This window comes from Sus scrofa, chromosome 13 (genome assembly GCF_000003025.6).
Source record: "Sus scrofa isolate TJ Tabasco breed Duroc chromosome 13, Sscrofa11.1, whole genome shotgun sequence".
NCBI lineage: Eukaryota > Metazoa > Chordata > Mammalia > Artiodactyla > Suidae > Sus > Sus scrofa.
In genome coordinates, this window is record NC_010455.5 from 193046733 (window position 1) to 193072783 (window position 26051).

Here is a 26051-nt window from a genome sequence, read left to right on the forward strand (position 1 = left end):
CTCTAAATTTTACATTACTATCTTAGAGTAAATTTTCTATCTATAATTAGAAAGTATTGATACTTTTAAGAACCTGATACTTATAAACCAAATTCCCTTCCAAAAATGTTGGGAGATATTATCTTCTATAACCATGTAAAATAGTGCCTACTCATTTTATGCTGGCATAAATTTATGCTGGCATTAAATATAAATTAAATTTATACTTTAATGCTAGTTAAGGAATTTGAAACCGCTGAGCAATAAGTTGAATATATGAACTAAATAAGAGCAAAATTTATAAATGAAATTGGGTTAATTTTTATGTGTCATTCCAAAAATAAAAATAAGTAGAAAAATTATATGGCTTTGTCAAAATTATCTGACTTGACATAGAGAGAAAAACTAATAAGTAAAATTTTGAGATCCGTATTTGAAATATCTGTGGGACAGTGAATGTTATTGATCACTCACAAGGAAATTTCTGACACTGTACTCTTTGGTACTGAATTATCACATGAGATGTGAAGACAGGATTTTCTGCATTAAATGCTCTAAGTGAAACATGTCCTGAGAAGCTCATTTTCTGGATTTGTTTTCATTGGTTAGCAAGAAAACAATGAGCACAAGAGTGTATGAACTGTTGTTTTGTGTAACATGGGCAATGGATTGAGGTTCCTCCTAATGCTTAGCTCTGGGATGCCAATATTACTTGATAGAAAATCAATCCTTTTGAATTCTGTTTGCCAGCAAATTACCAGTTGTAAGAAGCTTTAGGGGTGTTTAATTTACAAGTATGGAAAGTATTTCAGATTACAGAAATGCTTTGGATTTTATGTGGGTTGTTAAATGTGGTTGGATTTCTGGGGTATTAACAATGTTTTGTGCATGTGTGTGTGTGGGAGAGAGAGAAAGAGAGACAGAGAGAGAGAAAGAAATACACAGAGAGAGGGAGAGATTTGAGATCTCACTTGTAGATGTCATTTATATGAAGATGTCTTGCAAACTTCAAAGTCCTGTATAAACATCAAATTTTATTATTTGCTCATAGATAATTCTGACCTATATAGTATCTGCAACTCCATCTATCTTTAAAAGGTAATATTTTTATACTGAGATAATGCCATAGATTTTTTTTTTTTTTTGTCTTTTGAGGTGTGCACCCTTGGCATATTGAGGTTCCCAGGCTAGAGGTTGAATTGTAGCCACAGCCACAGAAACATCAGCTCCGAGCCACCTCTGTGACCTACACCACAGCTCATGGCAACACCAGATTCCTAACCCACTGAGCAAGGCCAGGGATTGGACCTGTGTCCTCATGGATGCTAGTAAGATTCATTTTCACTGAGCCTACAACAGGAACTCCTAATACCATAGATTTCAAAAGACCCCACTATACTATTCAATTTTCATATGTGCTCTCAAGAAAGCAAGTTTTGTACTTTATTTAGGAAGAACACTAAGAATCTTGCAGAGGAGTGTATTAAATGTATACTCCTGCAATCTTAACTGGGTTAACTCTATATGGAAATGAGTATTTAAGTACTTGGAAATAAGCATGAACACGATGCTCATTGTATTCCATTTACGTGCCTGTGTGTGTGGGGCAGTGAATGTTATTGATCATTCACAAGGAAATTTCTGCTTATTAAAGTATAGCTGATTTACTGTGGTGTGTCAATTTCTGCTGTAGAGCATGGTGACGCAGTCATACATATACATACATTCTTTATCTCACAGTATCTTCCATCATATTCTGTCCCAACAGGTTGGATATACTTCCCTGTGCTGTACAGCAGGACCCCATTGCTTATCCATTCTAAATGTAATAGTTTGAATCTACCAACCCCAAACTCCTATCCATCCCACTCCCTCCCCCCACTTCCGTGGCAACCACACATCTTTTCTCTATGTCTGTAAGTCTCTGTTTCTGTTTTGTAGATAGGTTCGTTTGTGCCGTGTTTTAGATTCCTGATGTGTTTTTTGATGGTCAAAATGTTTCTCTAAGAGAGGAAGAGCCCTTCCCATTCTGGGGCAATGTTCCCACAGATAATACCTATATGGAGTCTCGACAACTCCTTAATTAGAAACCAAGCTTCAATATGTCAAATGTAGCTTCAAAGAGTCATCTTGGAAATGTCTGGGGAATACATAAACAAGCCCCACAATTCTAATGACTATTTCCATGAGATAAAACTTGCAGCCTACATACAAATCAGATTAATTTTTAGGAACTTGTCTTCAAGTTGAGAAGCAAAAGGGAATCAAATCCCAAGTTTGTTTCCCAGATTCAATCTTCTTCGACCCCAAGTCCCCTGCTTTCTTGATGGATTGCTTGATTGTTGGAGTCATCCAATTTTTTATTATTTTTTTCTTTTTTAATATTGAGGTGTAATTGACATATAACATGATGTGAATTTCAGGTATATCACATAATCATTTGATATTTATAATCTTCACCTTTCTCTGATCTTGTGGAACGAGGTTAAAAAATTTTGAGATGATGCTAGATAAATCCAGTAACTCACGACCTGTTAAAATTCAGGTTGTGAATTCTGTGTGTTGTGGGCATTTCCACATGCTCGGTGGGTATGACCTTCCACAAAGTTTTATTTGACTGCACTGTACAATTTCATGGTGGTATCTCAGCCTCAGGAAGGGAAAACAGATCAAGCTTGACATTTTCCATTCACGGCTGAACCAGTTAATCATAGAGTGGAGGGCACTGAAGGGTAAGCTAATCAGAAAGGCCCAGAAATCAGAGCGAGGCCACATCCATTAGGATGGCTCAGATTGCACTGGACAGTGACATCCAGGACCGAGATTTCCTACAACCCATTTGTACCAAGATGTCCACTTTGGAAAAGGGCAGGTGGCAAAAAGAAAGTGATTTGCAGAGCAGACATATCACCCAAAGAAGCTTTTAAAAGTGTGGAAATAGTTACCTCTCCGTGAGGCTTCAAAACTATCAAAAAGGTTAATTCTCTGGATGTCATAGGTTAATGTGGTGTTAGGCATCAGAGTTCGATTTCTGTTAATGCTGGTGACAGCAAACTTGAACGCTAATTCTTCAACATTAACGGGTTCATTTTCCACAGTTTCAAAAATCCCTCCTGTGGAAGCAAAAGAGAAGCATGAGAAGCATTAGTTACATTATGCACGTGCATTAAAATAAATAATATACATGATATAAACAAAAGTTCTGAAAGACTAACAGTAGGAATGGTCAGAACAGATCCGGAACCAAGTGTTAAAAAGTTGTTTATCAGCAGGTGTCAGATGCAGATCAAACGTCATATGTGTGCCTAAGATTTCAAATGTAATATTGGACTATGTAATACCTATCAGATAGCAAATGCATTCTAAATATTTAGTACCATATAAAGTATAATTGATAATATGGTGAAGGGTGATTTTCCACAGTCAAGCCATGAATCGTGCTGTGGTTGACCTAAGTACGTTTGAGCTGTATCCTGGTAGGACTATCCTTCCTTACCATGAGGATCTTTCCATTCAGAAGCAGGCATTCTAGGAGTTCCCGTCGTGGCGCAGTGGTTAATGAATCCGACTAGGAACCATGAGGTTGTGGGTTTGGTCCCTGCCCTTGCTCAGTGGGTTAACCATCCGGCGTTGCCGTGAGCTGTGGTGTAGGTTGCAGACGCGGCTCGGATCCCGCGTTGCTGTGGCTCTGGCGTAGGCTGGTGGCTGCAGCTCCGATTCGACCCCTAGCCTGGGAACCTCCATATGCCGCGGGAGCGGCCCATGAAATAGCAAAAAAAAAAAGAAGCAGGCATTCTAGACTCCAGAGGGATCGTGCAGAGGGGAGTGGGTCAAAATAAGCCATATAGGCACCACATAGGCACCATAATTTTTCAGACTGAGAACATGTCTTCTGTTCTTTGTGGCTTAGAATTCAGGGTTCATGTTCTAATGCTTTCCAAAGTGTGTGGGCAGATTAAAAAATTGTGGGTTTTGTTTGTTTTATTTTGTTTTGAGAAATGGGTTTTGCCCCAAAGCAAACCTGCATCCTATTTCTGGAGGAATAAATTCCTCCATTCCACAAGCGCATACAAAAAACGCTGCTATCTTAAACATAAGGTTCTCATCACAACAACATAAAATATCATGGCTTAAAGCCTCATCAGAGAATTCAGCTCTGACTTTGTTGTCGACAGAGGCAATTTAAGTCTTATTAACTGTGCTTTCTTAATGTTCTTTAAGAGCTGTCCCAGGATTATCGGTAGATACAGAACATACAATAACATACATGTCACTATGTTATATAACAGAAATTGGCACAACATTGTAAATCAACTACACTTAAATAATAGTTTTTTAAAAATTCAACAGAACAGGGTTTGGGGAGTTCCCTGGTGCCTCAGAGGGTTAAGGACACAGCGCTGTCACTTCTGTAGCTCAGGTTCTGTCCGTGGCTCCGGAACTTGCACAAGCCACAGGTGTGGCCCCCAAACCGAAACCAAACAAACAAAATTTTTTTTTTTTAAAGAAGAACAGGGAGGGTTTGGAGAGCTTCCGGTGAACACGTGGAGATTTGGGGACAGTAGGGTGACTGGGGAGGGCATGGAAGCTCCACACTCTTCTCCTGTACCTTGCCCTCTGCATCTCTCCCATCTGGCTGTTCCTGAGATATGTACTTTCTAATAAACCAGTAATCTAGTAACTAAAATGTTTCTCTGAGCTGCTCTAGCAAATTGATCAAACCAAAAGCAGGGGGCATGGGAATGCCAATCTATAGCTGGTCAGTTAGAAGCACACTTTGACAACTTAGATATGTCTGAAGGGAAGGGTGGTTTTGTAGCACTGAGCCTGTAACCTATGGAATCTGACACCACCTCCAGATAGCTGAATTGTAAGACACCCAGCTGGCATCAGGGAACTGCTTGATGGTGTTAGGAAATTCCCCTTCCCCCCACATACATGTTGGAATTGGAGTCAGAACCCTCTTAAGTTTAGGTTAGGGACCAGACTCTGTCTTATCACCAATAGGAAGCTTGAACAAGTGTCAAAGTTCATCATTAATATATATTCCCCCAGCCTCTTCCCCATCTCATTCACCATTTGCAGCTTGAGGTCATGGCAAATGATAATTTGGAACACACTGTCCAACCAAAAGGAAAGTGTCAGTAAGTGGAAGAGGTTTGTCTGTTTGTTTTGAGACAGGCTCTAACTTCTTACATGAATATTTGGGGCACTTACACTGATAAAAAATAGCATTATGGATCCTATACAAAATGAAATAGATCTGAGTTCTGGAAAATGAACACTTTTTATTAATACAGGTGTGTATTCAGGCTTTGTTTATGAGGGCCTGTGGGACCTTGTCTTGGTTTTTGTCACTATACTCTGCTGTGAAGACTAAATGTTGGTACATATAAAGCTATTGTGAAAGGCTCTGTCCCTTCTGCTCTGTATCCCTCACCTGAGAAAAGATGCTGCACATATTCACTTAGCAACTGGAATGGATGGGGAGTTGGGGTTGGTAGATGCAAACTATTACATGTAGAATGGGTAAGCAGTTAGGTCCTACTATACAGCACAGGGAACCATATTCAATCTCTTGGGGTAGAACATAAGGAAGATCATATAAAAAAAAGAATATATATATATGTATACACACACACACACACATATATATATATATATGACTGGGTCACTATGCTATACAGCAGAAATTGACACAATAATGTAAATCAATTATACACTAATTTAAAAAAATAAGGTGTGTGCCTACATTCTGAAATAGTTTTAAATTCAAAAATAACCCTCTTTAATGTATTGGGTGACCTGAAGATTTGGGAGCAGGGCTGCCTAGGGAAATTATGGGGATGTGACCTCCTTGGACAAAACTGTGAAGTGGGCTCAGACATCACAGTGAGCCACTCCAGTGCTTCAGTGAGCTGTGGGGTAATTGTCCCACCCCAGTGGATCCAAATGGCAGAGCACTGAGCCAAAGAAGATTACTCTCAAACTTTTAGATCTCTTGGAGTTTGCCTTGCTAGGTTTTGGACTTACTTGGGACCCATTCCCTCTTCTTTCTGATTTCCCCCTGTTGGAATAGGAGTATCTATCTTATGCCTGTCCTGACATTGCATTTTGCACATAAGTTGTTTGGTTTCACAGTTCACAGCTGGGGGAGAATTTTGCCTCAGGATGAATAATACCTGGAGCTCCCCCATATCTGATTAGATGAAATTTAGATGAGAATTTGGCTTCAGGCTTAGAGTTAATTTGTAACAAGTTAAGATGTTTGGGGCTTTGGGATGTAATGCATGTATTTTTTTTTTCCTTATGTGAGAATGACATAAATTTTGGAAGTACCACAAAATTTATGTCATTCTCAGCCAGAATTGCTATGGACCAAATGTTTGTGCTCATCCTCTCAAATTCATATGTTAAAACCATTATGTGATGATATTTGAAGGTGGGGACCTTGGGAAGTAATTAGATCACAAGAGAGGAGCCCTCATGATGGGATCAGTGTCTTCACAAGAAGAGAAATATCTCCCTCCCTCTCTCTCTCCCATGTGAAGATAGGAGAGAATGTAGCTGTCTACAAGCCAGGAAGCGTGTCCTCACCAGACACCACATCTGCCATCATCTTGACTTAAATTCCCCAGCCTTCAGAACTGTGAGAAACAAATGTTTGCTGTGCAAGCTGCCCAATCTATGGTATTTCATAGCTGCCTTGGCTGACTAAGATATACGTCATCTTCATTTTTTAAACCAAGAGCTTTGAATTGAAAATGGACAATTTTAACTGAAATCACATCTATGCATGTAATGTTCTCTTCCAGCGGGATTCTGAATTTATGGCACAGAGAAGAACTCCCTTGAAATCCTGGTACAAATTTAGGTTGCAGAGTTCCATCACTGTGGAAATACTTCTCTCTCTATTGGGTGGACTCCTGCACCAATGCATTCAAGCTAAAACATAGACAGTAGTATTTTGTGACCACAGGGAAAAAGCTGGAAACCTGCAGGAATAGTAGGTTGCCTTCTATGGGGGATACTGGTGGGGAGATGGGGACCAAGAGAGAACTTGTGGTTTGCATCACGAATCCCATCTATATGTCCCAGAAAATTACTTATAATCACAAACCCTACTACTGTTGGGTCAGTAGCATAATCATTGCAGGCAAAGTCAGCATTTAGAGAAGGTTAAGCCCAAATGTTGTACTTTGACAAGGTAATCCCTATAAGGTACTTAAGGAAATCCAAGCAATGGTTTCCCAACATTTTTTGGGAACCTGTTCTATACAGAATTCAATAGAATTAGAATGTCAAGGGACAGGGTTTGGAAATCTGTATATTAAAAGGACCCAGTCTTGCTCTTAGGTCTCATTTGGTATTTTTTTGTTTTTTGTTTTTTGTTTTTTTTTTTTGTTTGTTTGTTTTTTTTTTAGGTTCCAAGGGTACTTAATAACCTGCTTCTTACCTGCTTTCAAATCACTGCCTTTGCCTAAACACATTTTTCTCTAACTTCATGACTTAGAACAGTTTAATTCAGTTCAATACGCATTTATTAAATACATATGTGCTTTTCCTGAAGGAAGCTGTGTTGAGCGCTGACAAAAGAAAACCAGGCAGTTCCTAGCTTTCTGTGGAGTAGGGAGGTATCTCGGTCATGTCAGGGCAAGTATAAAGTGGTGGAAATTAAGACCCTTGTCACAGAACATATCTTATTAAAAAGCAGTTATGCTGCCTATTGTTTCCGCCCCAGCTCCCTCTAGGTGGAGTCTGTGCTGGGTGATGAGTGGGAAGTACAAACTATACACCTTTCTTCCTAAAAAGAACTTAAGAAAAACAGTACTCCATTGTGCCAGGGAATCCATCTTATTTGATGAGGAGGAAAAAAACACACACACAAAAATAATACTCAGTCTTGTTCCTGTAAAAAAATACGTATATTTTTCTGATTCAACTTACCTTGTAATGGTGAATATTTTCCAATAACAATCATTTCAGAAATGCAGTAAAATTACACTCCACATATATTTATTTGTTTTTTTTTTTACTTCAACTGATCACAGCTTATGTCATTTCTATGACTTTATTGAAGAATTAACTCTATTGATTCATTCATTCATTCATTTATTTATAAAATGCCCACTCCACTGTAAGCTAGACACTGTACTAGGCACAGGAGATAGAGCAGTGAGCAATATAAACAAATACCTGACTTTCTGATCTTACATTCTAGAAGGGAACTGATTGTGAAAACATGTCAGAGTGAGAAGTCAGGAAAAATCTCACTGAGAGAGTAATTTCTGAGTAAAAAATCTGAAGGAATTAAGGAAACTGCATTGAAGATAATAGGAGAACATGCAAGCCGGTTGCAATAGAATGTTCTATAGTAAGGGTTGACTAGTGTTAATTTTGAGAAGTGGTGAGGAAGAAGGTGGGTGAGCCAGGTTTGGATTGTTAGATGAGCTGAGGATAACCACAGTGATGGACCAGAGCTGATCATGAAGGGCCTTACTGGCCGTAGTGGACTCTGGGTTTTATATTGGGTGAAAAGGGAAGTCACTGGAGAGTTTTGAACAGAATAGCAAAATGATAGGACATATTTCAAGAGTATCACCCTGTGTAATGTGATTTATAATAAAAGAAATATATGTTCTTTGGTCTTCATCACCTATTCTGGCACAGGGATCCTAAATCCCTTGGAATTTCCTAAGTGATGAGAGCAATAAATGCATCTTTTGTTATGCTAAGGAGGTGACTTTTTGAGTGTATCTCAGGATGGGGGCTGATTGCCAGGAAAACCAACCAAGTGATTAAAGGGTTTGAATGTTTGGTCCCATCCGCTGACCTCCATGAGGGAAGAGTGGCTAGAGTTGAAATCAATCATCAATGGCCAGTGTGTTCATCAACCATGCCTATGTAATGAAGCCTAAAGGATGGGGTTCAGAGAACTTCCAGGTTGGTGAACACATTTGTGTAACAGGAGGGTGACATACCCCAACTCCATAGGTACAGAAACTCCTGTGCTAGGGGTCCTCTCAGACCTCACCCAATGTGTCTCGTCATCTTGTTGTTGATCTGTATCCCTTACTATGTCCTTTAATAAACTGGTAAACGTAAGTATTTTCCTGAGTTCTGTGAGCCACTCTAACAAATAATCAAATCCAAAAGGAAAGAAGTCATGGGAATATCTAGTTTGTAGCCAAGTCGGGCAGAAGTTGTGAGTAGCCTGGGACCTACCATTTGCGATTGGTGACTGAAGTGGCAGGCCAGTTTCATGGGATTGAGCCTTTATTCCAGGACATCTGACACCATCTCCAGGGAGATAGTTTCAGAATTGAGTTAAATTATGGGACACATATCTGGTGTCAAAGAGAATCGCTTGGCATGGGAAAAACTCCCATACACTTGGTGACCAGCAATGTTGTGAGTGTGGCAGTAGTGGGAGATTAAAAGAGAAACACAGGGGATTGGGTTTGTCTTGCTCACATTGATTTCTATAGTAAGAGTGGACTGAAGGAAGGAGAGGGATGAGAACAAAAGCAGAGAGATGTGCTCCTGGAGCAGGTGCAGTCATAGGCTTATTATATAAGAGAAACTGCAATAATCCAGGAGAAAGATGATGATGGTTTGATACAGACATGGCCAAAAGTGGTTGAGTTCTAAATAAAAATTGAAGGTAGAGCTGGCAGGGTTTGCTAATAAATTCTAGGTGAGAAGAAGAGAGTCAAGAATAACATGGGGTTTGGGGCCTGAAATTGCCATTCACCAAGAGGAAGAAAAGCATAGGTGCTTGATTTGGAGCATGATGATTTTATGTTCCCTATTACAAGCAGGGCTGTCAACCAAGAAATCATGGATATCCATCTGAATTTTGTGGGATAGATCTGGACCAGAGATAGAAACTGGGTAGCATTTAAAGCCACAAGACTGGTTAGCATTGCCAGGAGCAAGTGTAGACAGAGAGAGAGGTAGATATTTGAGGAATATAGTTATAAGTTAAGGAATGCCTGGAGTCATCAGAACCTGAAGGAGGATTTCTGAAGAAAACAGAATCTTTCATAGAGCCTTTGGAGGAAGTAGGACCTTGCTCACAACTTGATTTTGGACTTTTGTCCTCCAGAACTGTGAGAGAATAAATTTCTTTTTCTTTTTTTTTTTTTTTTTTCTTTTTAGGGCTGTATGTGTGGCATATGGGACTTCCCAGGGTAGAGATCAAATTGGAGCTGTTGCTGCCAGCCTGATCCACAGCCACAGCAATGCCAGATCTGAGCCATGTCTGAGAACTATAGCATAGCTCGTGGCAATGTGGATCCTTAACCCACTGAGCAAGGCCAGGAATTGAACCCACACTCTCATGGATACTAGACAGTTTGTTTCACTGAGCCACAACAAGGACTCCCAAGAGAATAAATTTCTGTTGTTTTAAGCAGACCAGGTTTTGGTATTTGTTACAGCAGCCACAGGAAACTAAAACGGTATCCCAATTATCTTCAGAAAGTTTCAATTACTGTATTTTAATTACTGCTTTTCATTACTGTATTTTTTCCTTTTTGTAAATTGCTACTTTATTCAGTACTTCTAATAACAATCTCTAGATCTCTAACTTGCTATTGCAAATAAAGCTAAGGAGCTCTGCCACACAACACATTGGCTTTCTTTGTTTATTATATTTTTCTTGAACATGCCATAAACATGGAAAGTAGGTTTCATGAATCCTATTACTGCCTTAACTAGCTGCTGTGTGCCTGTTGTGACAAATTGTGAGGTCACCCAGGAAGGAAGGGTAAAGCTATTAGCCAATGATCAAGAAATGGAAAGCTTCAGTAGTGCTGACTCCTGTTTTGCATTCCTGTGGAATAATAGCCATTCCAGAAGCTATCAACAGAAAACAAGATGGCAATTTGATCTATTCCTTTGTTGATAGCTGCTCCTTAAATATACAATATTATATTGCCTCTCTTTATTGCCACATCTATAATTCTACTTTATCACATCATAAGCAATTTACTATAGGCCTACATTTATTGCACCTTTAATTTCAAGGCTACACATTTAAATTCTAAGATTCCCTTAGGTAAATACTCTCTACCCGCTCAGCTTACCTCTTCTTGTTTACTTTTGGAGACCAAAACAGTCTTGATGAAGACTTCATGGTAGATGAATTTGGAGGGAGAAGTGGGAGTTTCTTGGTCAAAATGGAGAGTGAAAGGACAAGGGGTACCTGGATTTTTACCTTTTAAGAAATCCTGGGGGAGGATAGAGCTGTAAGAAAGGACAAGGACAGACTCAATGGTCTGGCTGTTGCCCAAACCAGCTACAGTGTCTTCTGGTATCAGTGTCTTTATAAACGGAGAATGGGCTTTGATGCCCCCCTCCCAAGACAATAACCACGTACAAGCTCTCTCCACAGTGTCTCAAAGAGAATTGCATGAATTCAGTAGGAATGCCTTTTAGGAAGAAGAAAAAAAATATGTCTATGAGGTAAGGAATTTTTTTAAAAGGTAGCCAGTTATGGGAAAGGCCAGTTAAGGGAAAGGATATGGGTGATGGGCAATTTAGCGGATGCTGCCAGTAATTTTATTTTTTCTTAATCAATTGCAGCTACCCAGAAAAGAAAAAAATATCAGAAGCCAAAGGTACTCTTATTCCAATGATATTCAATATTCAATTCAACTCATCACAATTTATTGGCCACCTATTCCTGCCTAAGACCATGCTAAGTCCAGTGGGGGATACAAAGATGAAAACACTTGGTTCTTGCCCTTGGCGGAGCTTACGGTCTACTGGGATAGGGTGGTAGATTACAGAAAAATAACAACAGCAACAACGACAACAAAACATAGGTACAGCGGTAAATTATTCTATCAACAGAACAAGAAGCCCATTCTTTGTCTTCTCCAATGTGGAGTCTTCTTTGATTCTTCTAGCCAGAGGTGAATGCTTCCATCTCTTTTATTAACATGAAATCTATTCATTTTGGGGTAAAATTGTAAGCTGGGAGTCTGTTTCTTAGGGACAGGGACTGCATTTATTGCTACTTGCCCTCTCTGCCAGGACTAAATGCAATGATTTGGGCACAGTGCATTGTCCCCAACACACCACCATTCAGCTGAATTGAGTCTCTGTACTTTAATGTCTTGCCTGATAAGGCAGTGAGTTCTTTCAAGATGAAGGAGGTTTATGAGAGAAGCAGTTAAGGAGGATGGCGGGCGAGGCACCTAGACACTGCCTGACTTTGCCCATTACTGCCATTTTAGCAGTGATTGCTCACTCTCTCAACCATTATGGCCCACTGTCCCCAAGCAATTTCAGAGCTCTGATCCTCTCTAAATGCTCACTCTCATCAGGTTGCCAGCACCTTCACATCATGGAGGAATGGCTCATCTCCCATTCAACTACAGATTTCAGGCAAGAACCAGGAGTATTGCCAAAGGGATTCATGCCAAACTTTTATTCTTATGAAAGTCTGTGATGGCTCTAATGTCACTTGAGGGCAGTTACATTTTTAGCTTTTAACATCTCATTTAAATGACAAAAGGGTTCAAATTTCATTTGTCCACTTATTAATTAAATGAGTGGACTATGCCAAGTTCACAGCCTGTGGTCTTAGGGAAGCTGTGTTATACTTGTCATCAGATTTTTCTAGTTTACTTCCCCCTCTCTTTCTGTTGTTTCTCAGGCTGAACGTTCTTGCTGAGAAGGAAATATTGCTGTTATAGGTGAGAACTGATGTCTGTAGCCAGAACAAATGGAAGCTCACAGCTCCGACAGGGCAGTATTCACCAATGCGTATGCACAGAAGTCTCTGTTGAGATGCTGCACACAAAGGGAGTTCAGTGGTCAAATGTGTTTGCAAAGCACTGCTGAGTACCATACCTTTTTGGAAATTCACACTGCATGATAACATATAAAAGTGACTTGGAATTCCTGTAGTAAAGAAAGCAATTTAATTCTGTTTAACACAGTGTTCCTCAAATTTTTCTGATTATAGGGCAGTTTTCCTTGTAACTGGGACATGCAGCAGAATTGCTATCTTGAGAAACACATTTTGAAAAATTTGAACCAGTGACCTGCTTTCCTTGGGACTAAAATAACTTGCAGTCTTAAATATTGTTTTTGTGCTCATTTTAATAAGTTAAACATTAAATTCTTTTTTTTTTTTTGGTCTTTTTGCCATTTCTTGGGCTGCTCCCACAGCATATGGAGGTTCCCAGTCCAGGGGTCGAATTGGAGCTGCAGGCGCCAGCCTACGCCAGAGCTACAGCAACGTGGGATCCGAGCCATGTCTGTGACCAACACCACAGCTCACAGCAACGCCGGATCCTTAACCCACTGAGCAAGGCCAGGGATCGAACCTGCAACCTCATGGTTCCTAGTCAGATTCATTAACCACTGAGCCACGACGGGAACTTCCAGTTAAACATTAAATTCTTGATCAGAAATATTAGGCCCCTAATTAGGACACAGTTTTTGGAAAAATTAATATCAGATTTACATCATCAATTTTTATCTCCTTTTTCCATTTACAAAAATAATCGGAGCATGGAAGTGGTCCGAATTTCCATGGGGGGAAAAATAATCTTTTAATCAATCATCTCAAAGATATATTGTAGTCAGGATGCATGTTCTTGACATTTCATTCAAATATTTAAAAATGCAAAGTCCTTTGCTACATTTCCTTTTTATTTTTCTTTCTAATTCTTTTTTTTATGAGGTTGTAACATCTCAGCATATTTATTTGAAGCACTTAAAAAATCCATTAATGAAACTTTTCATATATTGGTTTAAAAATTGCACAAAATGGGAGTTCCCATCGTAGCGCAGTGGTTAACGATTCCGACTAGGAACCATGAGGTTGCAAGTTCGATCCCTGCCCTTGTTCAGTGGGTTAAGGATCCACCGTTGCCGTGAGCTGTGGTGTAGGTTGCAGATGCGGCTTGGATCCCGCGTTGCTGTGGTTCCGACATAGGCTGGCAGCTACAGCGCAGATTAGACCCCTAGCCCGGGAATCTCCATACGCTGCGGGAGCGGCCCAAGAAATGGCAAAAAGACAAAAAAAAAAAAAAAAAAAGCACAAAATGGTATAGTAGGCAACAGTGGTCATGTAGAACATCTGAAAAGGTTACAGAATCTCAAGTTTAAACACTCACGTATTTTGCTACAACCCCTTGCACTAAAGTCTCAAATCGAAATTCTGTATTTGTTATCATTCAAGTCTCCCAGAGTCCAGAAGCTATTTCAGTTGAGCATACCCTCTGAGATGGGCTCAGTCACATTCTGAGGTCCAACACTATAAAATGAGCAGTTTGCACTGACATGAATAATGAATAAGCTCTATGAAAGCTATTTCTCTGAGAAAAATCTCCTTGTGAAACATTTAGGTCCCAGATGAAGAGAGATGAACTCGACTAAGAGGCATATCCAGGAAAGCTACAAGTGGATCAAAAATAAAGCAGAGTTAAATGTCATGTCACAGAGGGAACTGTGTTTGGAATGCTGCTTACAGAAACTTTTGGAGCAACATGCACCATTATTTTAAAAGTACTAAAATCTGGAAATTTTCTTTGCTGCTCATTTACATATATTTTAAGACATGCTGCATTCTGTGAACTCCCTCAATGGACACCACTGGCTGGTGTGTGTGCACAAATGTCATTATTTTTTCTAAATAAGTTTACTTTAAATACACAGATTTATAAATTGGGTCAAATATTGAAAGTGAAAAACAACAAAATATAATCACACCATTCTGAAACAATTATTATTAATATTTTGGTGAATTTCCTCCTATTTTCTCCTCTAAATATCGGAATTTTCTTTGAAATAATTAAAATGATACTATCCTATTTTCTGCTGTCATTTTCACATAATACTATACCATAAGCATCTTTCTCCCAAAACAACCTTCATTTTGAATGGTTGTCCAACATTTTATTATTTGGATATAACATTGTTTACTTAACCTCATGTTTTTTGCAAGTTATTGCTAAATCTTCATTGTTCTAAATCCTATGATGTTTGACATTTGATGCTTTCCATGATATTGCCGGGAGAAAGAAAAATGCCTTAAAATATAGTTACTAAGTTGTAAATTATAAACTGTTGAAGCTTCTGTTACATAATGCTACATTGCCATGCAAAAGTGAAGGCTACTCAATTTAAATTTGCATCTACTGTGTAGAAGAAATACCCAACTGAATGACAAATTTACTGAAAATCTGTATGGTTTTAAAGCTTATGACAGAAAGTATTTATTATTGCTTTAATTTGCATCCCTTTGAACAGAATGAAGTTAAAGTTTTAAAACCTATTTACTACCGATGTGTATATCTGTAATTTTAAATTACTTTTTCATGTCCTTTGTCTTTTTATATCTTAAGATATCACTGTTTTTGTTATTGAGATAAGTTCCTCTGTTATTCATAAGGATTCAAAATATTTGACATTTTTATTGCAAATGTTCCCTAGTTGATTATTCAATGCTTAATGCTGATTAGATTTCAGGAGGCAGATTATAATGTCAAATATATAAATTTTTTCTTCAAACATGAAATATTTGTAATAGTCACTAATACTTCTGGTTCTTTCCTTCCTTCCTTCCTGGCTAGGGGTCAAATCTGACTATGCCATAGCCACAGCAACTCCATATCCCAGACGCATTTGCAAACTGTGCCAGAGCTCATGGCAACACAGAATCCTTAACCCACTGAGAGAGGCCATGGATTGAACCTGCATCCTCATGGGTACTAGCTGGGTTCTTAACCTGCTGAGCCACAATGGGAACTCCTGGTTCTTTCCTTTCTAAATGTATGAATGGATTGCACATAACTGGGATTGGATGGGGCTGCATCAAATGACCTGTGAGCAGAGGTTACATGTGTCACTTCCTAGACAGAGGACTTAACTGCCAGTGAGGGAAAAGTCTAGAGCTCTCCTTTGTTTCTCTCTGTCCTGGTGTTTGGGACAATACAGTTGCTCCATCTGCCTTGGGTTCAGAGGGAGGATGTATGGAACACAACCTGCAACATTTTCGCTTTGGCATTTCAGCAGGAAAATATCTTTGGTTACTTTAAACCCCTCTTATGGTGGAAAGTGATTTGTTACAGTAACTGAATCTAGCCTTGTGAGACTGTTAGAATTTAAAATGTCTCCACTATCTACTAGGTTGATAAATTTACATAAAATAATTATTACTAGGATATTTTAAAAATTTCTTTAATCCATGTAACATTGTGCCTGACATTAGGGGAAAGCTTATATATATATATATATAACACACACACAATTTATATATATATATTATATATATGTATGACACCACCTTCACATTCATCATATATTGACTTATTACATAATTAAATGCCATGGAGTTCCCACTGTGGCTCAGTGGAAACAAATCTGACTAGTATCCATGAAGACGCAGGTTCGATACCTGGCCTTGCTCCATGGGTTAAGGATCCGGCATTGCCGTGAGCTGTGGTATGGATCGAAGACACGGCTGAGATCCTGTGTTGCTGTGGCTGTAGCGTAGGCTGGCAGCTATAGCTCCTATTCGATTCCTAGCCTGAGAACCTCCATATGCCCCAGGTGAAACCCTAAAAAGACAAAAAAAGAAAAAGAAAAAAATTAAAAACTTAATTAAATTCCAGACTCTTAAACTTTGTTGACCTTTCTCCCTACCAAGCCATGTCTTTGACATACACCACAGCTCACAGCAATGCTGGATCCTTAGCCCACTGAGCGAGGCCAGTGATCGAATCTGCAACTTCATGGTTACTAGACTAATTCTTTTCTGTTGCGCCACAACAGGAACTCCTCAAATGTTCTTAAAACATGAGGTTGCATATCAAATATATTAATTTTAGTATTGTTTTGTCAGGCAAAAATATGATGAATATCTAATGTAAGGAAATAGTAAATCTTCCCCTCACAATAAATGGCAAGCAATCACTATGTTTGCCTTTTTGAGTAATTAAAAAATAGCATCAGTGTGACTTTTGTGTAGCTCCCCTATGCCCAAACTCTTAGTGTCACTTAGCTGTTAAAAAATTTATGATAGTCTACACTTTTTTTTATTAAAACATTTTGAGTTTGCATATTTACTTCTTTACATAGCTTTGACAGTATTCCATACATTTTAACATGTTTCTTGAATTTTTGTATTTTATAGATATTTTAATAATATTTACATTATATTCTCATTGACTCAAAAGTCAGAGTTACTTTTAAATTTCAAGGTTTGAAATTTCTTTAAATATTTATTTTTCCTAATTAAAAAAAATGTAGCTCAACTACTTTATTCAAGTTTGGAACATACAGGAAAAATAATAATTTCAAATTCTACCACTCAGAGAGTTAACAATATCAAGATTTAGATCCGGCGTTGCCGTGAGCTGTGGTGTAGGTTGCAAACGCGGCTCGGATCCCGCGTTGCTGTGGCTCTGGCGTAGGCCAGTAGCTACAGCTCCGATTAGACCCCTAGCCTGGGAACCTCCATATGCCGCGGGAGCGGCCCAAGAAATAGCAAAAAGACAAAAAAATAAAATAAAATAAAAAGAACAATATCAAGATTTAGGTGTATTTTTTTCCAATCTTTTTTTCAATGTATGGATCTATGCTAGAATCATGTTGCATATAAGATGTTGGGTTTTGTGTTTTTCTCTTAATGACATTTTCAATGTTATTCAATATTTGATAAAATATAATTTTATTTTTTATTTATTTTTATTTGTGGCATATGGATATTCCCAGGCTAGGGGTTGAATCAGAGCTACAGCTGGCAGCCTACGCCACAGTCACAGCAATGCCAGATCCTTAACCTACTGAGCAAGGCCAGGGATTGAACCCGCATCCTCATGGGTAGTATTCAGATTCATTACCACTGAGCCACGCCGGGAACTCCAAAATATAATTTTAATGATGTATAATATTCCATCTCAAAAAACAAGTTTATTTAAATAAATCTGTTGTTAGACATAACTTTATTTCCAATTCTTTGCTCTCAAAAACAATGCTTCAGGAAATACACCCGGAGTTCCTGTCGTGGCTCAGTGGTTAAGGAATCCGACTAGGAACCATGAGGTTGCAGGTTTGACCCCTGACCTCACTCAGTGGGTTAAGGATCAGGCATTGCCGTGAGCTGTGGTATAGGTCACAGACATGGCTTGGATCCCACATTGCTGTGGCTTTGGCATAGGCTGGCAGCTATATCTCCTATTAGACCCCTAGCCTGGGAACCTCCATATGCCATGGATACAGCCCTAGAAAAGGCAGAAAGACCAATTAAAAAAAAAAAAAAAAAAGAAAAGAAAAGAAAGAAATACATCCTTGGGAAAACAAATATTTTCCTATCTATATTCTCATTTCTTTCATATGAAATTTGGGGATTAATAATATGTTCATGTTTTTAAGGATCTTCTTTTTTTTCTTGGTCTTTTTAGGGTCACACCCGTGGTTTATGGAAATTTCCAGGCTAGAGGTCTAATCTGAGTTAAAGCTGCCAGCCTACACTGCAGCCACAGCAACGTGGGATCTGAGCTGCATCTGTGACCTACACCACAGCTCATGGCAACACCGGATCCCTGACCCACTGAGCAAGGCCAGGTATCAAACCCTCATCCTCAGGGATTCTAGTCATATTCCTTTCTGCAACAGGAGCTCCCCATCATTAAAGATCTTGATGCATATAACCTAATCATCTTCAAGAAAAATAGCATCAATTCACATGCCTACCATGTTTGAAAGTACACATTTCTCTGAATTTCTAAGCATTATAAAAATAAGCCAATTCCCTAAGCAAAAACTTTTCAGTCGATGGTTATTGATTCACGTTTAATTGACTATTAATGAAGCTGAACATTTTCTCACAATGTCCTGTTGCATATCATTGTAATTGTTCTTTCTCCCATTCTTAATTCCTGGCTCTTTCCCATTTTGAGTGAAATGTTCACATTTATCTTACGCATTTATATATTAAGGAAAGAAATTATCTTCCCATGATTGATTCAGATACCTTTTCTAGTTTGCTATGTCTTTTAATTTTATTTAACTTTTTTTCTAATTGTGAAGGTTTTATGTTTTTGTGTAAATTTGATCTATCGTTTCACAGTGAAAATATTTACTCCTCTTCTTTTTGGAAATTATTTCCCATTCATATTTCCATACTATTCTTGTGGTAAGGCAGGAGTGGCTGTGTTATACTATGGTGATAGCTGAGTGTTTCAACACATGCCAGTCTCTTTTGCTGTACATTTATTAGAGGACCAAGAGAAAGCAAGTCCATTTCTCCTCAGGTACCTGACCCATAAAACTGGCAGTTCAGCACTGTCGGCACACTGACTGCCTTTAACTGTATTGATAGAGAAATGGAGGGAGCCATGGGCAGTGATTAGAATGAAGGAGAGGTACAGAGGAGACCAAGGTTAAAAATACCTTAAAGGGGTTCAGGTCTCTGCTTCTAGTAATTTCTGGGGTCCAGCCACATCCTTGCCTTTGCATTTCAATATACATATAATAAATTCCTCTTTTCATCTTAATACTAATTTTATATGGATTTTTGTTAAATGTAACCAGAGTTCTAACTGATATTTTATCTTTATGGTCCTTGTTTTATTGATGTAATTATTTAAAATATCTCTCTATTGTAGCATCAGAGAAATATCACCTTTTTTTTTTCTGTTGATTTTTAAACTTTTAGTACTCTAAAGTATTTAGAATTTATTTTGTGTATGGTGTAAGGTAACCATATTTTTTTTCTTATAACCAGTCATGACTATATTAATGACTATGCTGTACTGAAATAAATTCTAATTGCGGAATTTTAGACACATGAATAGTAAATCTTGATTGGGGGTTATATATGTTTCCTATACCTTTTAGTTTGTCTATGAAGGATGAATAGCATTTTGAAATGTGGAGAAACATGGGCAGAACATTAGAATAAACTTTAAAATTTGGAAAAAATTGGCCAGTTTGGGACAAATGTCCTCGAAAATAAACTTTCCCCTGCCTTTTGTCTCCAACTGTACAGACCTCGGCTATGACACCTTTTATTCTATAATGCACCAATTTATTTCTAGTAAAGCCTCTTTTTGAGGTATAAGCCTAAACTCTCTTATTTGCCTTTATAGTCTCAACAACTTTACAGTGCATTGCACAGAAAAAAGGTGTCAAATGAATGTGCAATGGATGGATGATGGGGTATGAATTTTAACTGGCAAGAGAAGCATTGGGAAGATAGCCCAGAGATTTGCCTAGGAAGATAACATGACCTAATATGTTGTTTAGGCAGGTTGTTATATAGTTATAATTTCATAATATATATTTAAAGCATCTTTAACTTTTTGCTCCATTCTTTTTTTGTGGTTGTTTTCAGACAAGACAGGTGCAATTTGCTACTTATGCACTTCTTGCCATGATTGTCTGTGGTATTTCAAAAGCCAATCTCTGATCATAAATCTGAAGTATTAGGTAAGAATGATGATTGATTCATTTATGAATATCAAATGCTGAAGTTAAACAAATGTATTTGGTGTGAATTATTCAAATTGTGAAATAACCAGGAAGAATAATGAGAAAAGAAAAATCAATGGGCATTTGCAGTATGGAGGACATTTGGGGTTAGCAATGAGGGTGACTAGCCCTCCTGGTTTGTCTGGCTTGCAGGATTTTCAGTGCTATGACCAGGACAGTAGGTCACCCTATAACCTCATTAATATGAGCATCTTTGATGTTATCAAAATTAGATGAATATCTATGGGCAGGACTGGAGAGTATAACTCATGCCATGTGAAAGCACTGTGATACATTTTATTCTTCCTACCTTGGAAATCAGAGAGCACCTCAGGCGATGTAACTGCAAGGGCTGGAAAAGGACTAAAAAACCCTCAGATGTAGCAGTTAACTTTAATTGTAAATGCCTTTTATAGCTTTGATTCTAATTTCCACTGGGATTCTTTCTAAATAAATCTCTCTGTCCCTCAACTTTTTAACTTATCAGACAGGGCTGATAACACGAAATGACAACAATCAGGGTTATGATAATGCTGGATGTTTAAAAATATTCTGGGGAGTTCCCATCGTGGCGCAGTGGTTAACGAATCCGACTAGGAACCATGAGGTTGCGGGTTCGGTCCCTGCCCTTGCTCAGTGGGTTAACGATCCGGCGTTGCCGTGAGCTGTGGTGTAGGTCGCAGACGCGGCTCGGATCCCACGTTGCTGTGGCTCTGGCGTAGGCCGGTGGCTACAGCTCCGATTAGACCCCTAGCCTGGGAACCTCCATATGCCGCGGGAGCGGCCCAAGAAATAGCAACAACAGCAACAACAACAACAAAAGACAAAAAAAAATAAATAAATAAATACAAAAATAAAAAATAAATAAAAATATTCTGGAAGCAATGTGCCCATTTTTTTCCAATGCCTAATCTTCTCTGAGGATGGAACTCAGGGAGATATTTTATTATTTTTGTTAGAATTCTGGGTGCAGCTTTTTATAAGACAAGGGGCAGCAAATTATATCTTGAGATTGGATGTTCTTAAATGTTCTTGGGGATTGAAGATCATTTGTGACTTATCTTTCACAAATGTCCTATCAAGTTGGGTAGGAGGCCCTTCTTACTGCTGTGTAACTAGATAGAATTCAAAAATGCATGCGTAGGTAGATACACTGGTCCCTACTGAGCACCATAAAGTAAGCTAAAATTGCCCTCAACTTCATACCACAGGATGGTTCACTAATGACTCCTTGATGGTGGGTCTCACAAAACAGCAATGATCCCAGGGGCTATCACAATCCACTGAAGAAAGCCAGCTTGAGGGGGAAAGGAGCTCACACCATTCTAAATGTGCTAAGGTGAGGAGAGAGTGGAACGATAAGACTCAGCATCCAGGGTTGGGACTAGGGTGAGGCAAGTGAGGCATTCATTTCGGATATACAATTTAAGGGGACAACAAAAAATGTTAGGAATCCAGATAAATAATATTTTAATTCAATATTATTAAAATCTAAGGTTTATGCAAATAAATCTATGATGAACAAAATATCTGAACTGCATATAATGTCAGAATCCCATGCTGTAGCAAAGTCTTAGCTCACTGGCCTCCTCCTAACCCTGCCCCTGCCCAGCTCTATACTGAGGGAGCTGTGGGCCACAGTCACTTCACGGAGTAGCTCTCTCACTAACGTGCTGATGATGGCTATAGATTGAACCATCTGGATGCAGTGTGTCTACTTCAATGGTGTAATAGAAAAGTTAGAACTTCTTCCCAATGTACTTTTTTTTCTATTGAAGAGTAGCTTAGGTACTAAAATTACTATTTTTTTTTATGTAATTTGAGCACTCTTTAAATGCCAACCATGGTGACCAAGTGCCATGTGTATCTAAAATATGAATGTCTGAATAAGAAAAGAAACACACATTCCTCTGTTGATGTGTGTTTCTTTTCTTTTTTTTAATTTTTTTTATTTTCCCACTGTACAGCAAGGGGATCAAGTTATCTTTACATGTATACATTACAATTACATTTTTTCCCCCACCCTTTGTTCTTTTGCAACATGAGTATCTAAACAAAGTTCTCAATGCTACTCAGCAGGATCTCCTTGTAAATCTAGTCTAAATTGTGTCTGATAAGCCCAAGCTCCCGATCCCTCCCACTCCCTCCCCCTCCCATCAGGCAGCCACAAGTCTCTTCTCCAAGTCCATGATTTTCTTTTCTGAGGGGGTGTTCATTTGTGCTGGATATTAGATTCCAGTTATAAGTGATATCATATGGTATTTGTCTTTGTCTTTCTAGCTCATTTCACTCAGTATGAGATTCTCTAGTTCCATCCATGTTGCTGCAAATGGCATTATGTCATTCTTTTTATGGCTGAGTAGTATTCCATTGTGTATATATACCAATCTTCCGAATCCAATCATCTGTTGATGGACATTTGGGTTGTTTCCATGTCCTGGCTATTGTGAATAGTGCTGCAATGAACGTGCGGGTGCATGTGTCTCTTTTAAGTAGAGCATTGTCCGGATAGATGCCCAAGAGTGGGATTGCAGGGTCACATGGAAGTTCTATGTATAGGTTTCTAAGGTATCTCCAAACTGTTCTCCATAGTGGCTGTACCAGTTTACATTCCCACCAACAGTGCAGGAGGGTTCCCTTTTCTCCACAGCCCCTCCAAGCACTTGTTATTTGTGGACTTATTAATGATGGCCATTCTGACTGGTGTGAGGTGGTATCTCATGGTAGTTTTGATTTGCATTTCGCTTATAATCAGCGATGTTGAGCATTTTTTCCTGTGTTTGTTGGCCATCTGTATATCTTCTTTGGAGAAATGTCTATTCAGGACTTTTGCCCATTTTTCCATTGATTGATTGGCTTTTTTTGCTGTTGAGTTGTATAAGTTGCTTATATATTCTGGAGATTAAGCCCTTGTCGGTTGCATCATTTGAAACTATATTCTCCCATTCCAGAAGTTGTCTTTTTGTTTTCTTTTGGGTTTCCTTTGCTGTGCAAAAGCTTTTCAGTTTGATTACGTCCCATGGGTTTATTTTTGCTCTAATTTCTTTTGCTTTGGGAGACTGACCTTAGAAAATATTCATGATGTTGATGTCAGAGAGTGTTTTGCCTACGTTCCCTTTTAGGAGTTTGATGGTGTACCCGGTCGTATATTTAAGTCTTTCAGCCATTTTGAGTTTATTTTTGTGCATGGTGTGAGGGTGTGTTCTAATTTCATTGCTTTGCATGCAGCTGTCCAGGTTTCCCAGCAATGCTTGCTGAACAGACTTTCTTTTTCCCATTTTATGTTCTTGCCTCCCTTGTCAAAGATTAATTGACCATAGGTGTCAGTGTTTATTTCTGGGTTCTCTATTCTTTTCCATTGGTCTGTCTGTCTGTTTTGATACCAGTACCACACTGTTTTGATGACTGTGGCTTTGTAGTATTTCTTGAAGTCTGGGAGAGTTATGCCTCCTGCTTGGTTTTTGTTTCTCAGGATTGCTTTGGCGATTCTGGGTCTTTTGTGGTTCCATATAAATGTTTGGATTGTTTGTTCTAGTTCTGTGAAAAATGTCATGGGTAATTTGATAGGGATTGCATTGAATCTGTAGATTGCTTTTGGTAGCATGGCCATTTTTACAATATTGATTTTTCCAAATCAGGAACATGGAACATCTTTCCATTTCTTTACATCTTCTTTGATTTCTTTGATTAAAGTTTTATAGTTCTCAGCATATAAGTCCTTCATCTCCTTGGTCAGGTGTATTCTGAGGTATTTGATTTTGTGAGGTGCAGTTTTAAAAGGTATTGTATTTTTGTATTCCTTTTCTAATATTTCATTGCTGGTATACAGAAATGCAACTGACTTCTGAATGTTAATCTTATAGCCTGCTACTATGCTGAATTTATTCATCATTTCAAGTAGTTTTTGGGTTGAGTCCTTAGGGTTTTCTATGTATAGTATCATGTCATCTGCATAGAGTGACAGCTTTATCTCTTCTCTTCCTATATGGATGCCTTTTATTTCTTTTGTTTGTCTAATTGCTGTGGCTAGGACTTCCAAAACTATGTTGAAGAGCAGTGGTGAGAGTGGGCATCCCTGTCTTGTTCCAGATTTGAGTGAGAAGGCTTTCCGTTTTTCTCCATTGAGTATTATATTTGCTGTGGGCTTGTCATAAATGGCTTTGATTATGTTCAGGAATGTTCCCTCTATACCCACTTTGGTGAGTGTCTTGATCAGGAATGGATGTTGGACTTTGTCAAATGCTTTTTCTGCGTCTATTGAGAGGATCATATGGTTTTTGACTTTTTTTTGTTAATGTGGTGTATGATGTTGATTGATTTGCATATGTTGAACCATCCTTGTGAACCTGGCATGAACCCCACCTGGTCATGATGTATGATCTTTTTGATATGTTGTTGGATTCGGTTGGCTAAGATTTTGTTGAGAATTTTTGCATCTATATTCATCAAAGATATTGGCTGATAGTTTTCTTTTTTGGTGGTATCTCTGTCTGGTTTTGGAATGAGGGTGATGGTGGCATCATAGAATGTCTTTGGGAGTATTCCTTCTTCTTCAACCTTTTGAAAGAGTTTAAGGAGGATGAGCAGCAATTCCTCTTATATGTTTGATAGAATTCGCCTGTGAAGCCATCTGGTCGTGGACTTTTATTTGTAGGGAGTGTTTTCATGACATCTTCAACTTCATTTCTAGTGATGGGTCTGTTCAGTTGGTCTGTTTCTTCTTGATTCAGTTTTGGCAGGCTGTAAGATTCTAGAAAATTGTCCTTTTCTCTCAGATTGTCAAACTTGTTGGCATAGTTGTTCATAGTATTCTCTTATGGTTTTTTGTATTTCTGCTGTATCTGTTGTGATTTCTCCTTTTTCATTTCTAATTTTGGTTATTTGGGTTCTTTTTCTCCTCTTTTTAGTGAGTCTGGCCAGGGGTTTGTCAATTTTGTTTACCTTTTCAAAGAACCAGCTCTTGGTTCTATTAATTTTCTCTGTTGTTTTTTGAATCTCTATTTTATTGATTTCCTCTTTGATCTGTATAATTTCCTTCCTTCTGCTGACTTTAGGTCTTTTTTGTTCTTCTTTTTCTAATTCATTTAGGTGGAGGGTTAAGTTGTCAATTTGGGATCTTTCTTCTTCTTTGAGAAAGACCTGTATTGCAATAAATTTTCCTCTGATGATGTGTGTTTCTTTTCATATGGAATGGAATATTATTCAGCCATTTAAAAGAATGAAATAATGCCATTTGCAACAACATGGATGGACTGAGAGATTATCATACTGAGTGAAGTATGTGAGACAGAGAAAGGCAAGTATCATAGGATATCACTTATAGGTGGAATCTAATAAAATACATAAATTAACTTATTTGTAAAACAGAAATAAACTCACAGATTTCAAAAGCAATCTTATGGTTACCACAGGGGAAACCATGGCCAGGGGGAGGAATTGGGATGATGAGAATAAAATAGCAGGCTAGTATATAAAATAAATAATTAACAAGAACATACTTGTATAGCTCAGGGAAATCTACTTGATAGTTTATAATAAACTATAAGAGAAAAAAGAATGGATGTGTGTGTGTG

General features: G+C 38.4%; 1 protein-coding gene across 9 annotated transcripts in view; it reads right to left on the bottom strand.

The window, feature by feature from the left end:
* GRIK1 (glutamate ionotropic receptor kainate type subunit 1) overlaps positions 1 to 26051 on the bottom strand; it is a 419248-nt gene that overhangs the window by 169026 nt on the left and 224171 nt on the right. For all 9 annotated transcript variants that reach the window (XM_005657138.3, XM_021070896.1, XM_021070893.1 and 6 more), the window contains one exon: positions 2925 to 3092. In XM_005657138.3, coding sequence (XP_005657195.1) covers positions 2925 to 3092 — 168 coding nt within the window. The remainder of the gene's footprint in view (positions 1 to 2924; positions 3093 to 26051) is intronic.